At 40.8% G+C, this 1,963-nt stretch overlaps 1 protein-coding gene across 1 annotated transcript; it reads right to left on the bottom strand.

Moving 5' to 3' along the window:
- Positions 1-721: 721 nt before the first annotated feature.
- Positions 722-1,648, bottom strand: LOC109193509 (uncharacterized mitochondrial protein AtMg00810-like). The gene has a single exon (XM_019344351.1). The coding sequence runs from the start codon at positions 1,646-1,648 to the stop codon at positions 722-724; it is 927 nt and encodes a 308-aa protein (XP_019199896.1).
- Between the last annotated feature and the right edge of the window lie 315 nt (positions 1,649-1,963).

Here is a 1,963-nt window from a genome sequence, read left to right as displayed (position 1 = left end):
GTGAAATCTTAATAATCAATGGATCATTTTAGTAATGTAATATTTTCAATTTTAGTTCTTAACTTTGACGTGTTCCACTTGTAATATTTATTATTATTTTTAAAAGATTCATTTTTATTCGAAATGACCAAAACAACTTCACTTTGTGAGAACTTCACCAATTCACCTTATTGTATTTAATGACATTTTGATAATTTTAGATCTAAGAGTGGAAGGTATTTTAAAGTTTATGGTTAAAAGTACAATAAATCAAAATTAATGACGAAAAGTTAAAATGTCACTATAGTTGATTGACCAAAAATAAACTAAACTTTAATTTAATCGAAAAATATTTCATGGACCAAAATTTTTACCAAACGTATAACCAAATGTTTTTGTGACTTATTGTTATTAATTGATTTTTACAAAATCTCCTTTTAGATTGGCTAATGACATTATATATATATATATATATATATATATATATATATATATACACACACACACACTTCATCAACAAATGATGAAAATTTTGGTCCATTAGAAAAAAAAGTCTTGTGTGTGCAAATGCGTCAACCCATCAAACAACGGCAAATTATAGTGATATGTAGACGATGAGGATTTGATTATTGAATATTATTGAATCCAAAAACAACTGAGTCTGAACAAGTGATAATATAGAGAGTAGATAAAGAGTCCTAATGAACAACTAATATAAGAGTCCTAATACTCCCCCTCAAACTCAAGACGGAGCAGCTGCAACATTGAGTTTGTCCCGTAGAAAGGAAAATCGAGTTGACGGAAGAGCCTTGGTGAAAACATCTGCCAGTTGATCCTTCGTAGAAATAAAGTGAACCTGAAGCTCCTTCTTGGCAACCTTATCACGAACGAAGTGATAATCAATCTCCACATGCTTCGTTCGGGCATGAAACACCGGGTTTGAACAGAGGTAGGTGGCACCCAAGTTGTCACACCACAGAGTTGGCGCAGAAGCCGGCGGAAAACCAATCTCTTTAAGTAACGAAACAAGCCACGTAACCTCAGCCGAGACATCAGCTAAGGCCTTGTATTCAGCCTCAGTAGACGAACGCGCCACCGTGCGCTGCTTCCTGCACGACCAGGAAACCAGATTGCTGCCCACATAGACTGCAAAGCCACTGGTAGACTTTCTATCGTCCGGATTGCCAGCCCAATCCGAGTCAGAAAAAGCATGGACAGCAGAAGACAGAGAGCTGCGAATACGAAGACCAAGACCAAGAGTGCCCTTAACATACCTTAACACCCGCTTCATCAGACTCCAATCAGTCGTGGTAGGAGACTGCATGTGCTGACAGAGCCTATTGACTGCATAAGATAAATCAGGCCGAGTCACAGTCAAGTACTGCAGGGCACCCGCAATGCTGCGATAATGAGTAGGGTCGGCATAAGGAGTAGTGTCAGCATCATCAGACCGAACAACCGAAACCGGGGTCGAAACCGGCTTGCAATCCACCATGCCGGCCCTCTTAAGAATGTCCTGAATATAACGCCTCTGGGAGAGTAGAATACCATCCGAGAGAGGCACAGTCTCAATGCCAAGAAAAAACGACGGAGCCCCCATATCCCGAATCTTGAACTCCGCAGCCAGCTTGGCCACAATACCTGAAACCCGCTGTGGATCTGAGCCCATAACCAGAATGTCATCGACATACACCAAAAAATACAATTGCACAGCACCATCAGAATAGATAAATAACGACACATCAGTTTTAGAAGGAACAAAACCAACCGAACAAAGAAAATCGTGCAACCGAGTGAACCAAGCACGAGGGGCCTGCTTCAAACCATAAAGAGAACGTTGCAGAAAGCACACATGATCAGCCAGGCGGCTGACGCATGTACACCGTCTCAGCTAGAGAACCATTCAGAAACGCATTGTGAACATCCAATTGCCGAATGGACCACCCACGGGAATAAGCTAAGGAAAGCAAAAGCCGAACAGTGG

This window comes from Ipomoea nil, unplaced genomic scaffold, assembly GCF_001879475.1.
Source record: "Ipomoea nil cultivar Tokyo-kokei standard unplaced genomic scaffold, Asagao_1.1 scaffold1895, whole genome shotgun sequence".
In the NCBI taxonomy this organism is placed as follows: Eukaryota; Viridiplantae; Streptophyta; class Magnoliopsida; order Solanales; family Convolvulaceae; genus Ipomoea; species Ipomoea nil.
The sequence above is the reverse complement of the archived record's forward strand: the minus strand, read 5'-3'. Positions and strand labels throughout refer to the sequence as shown.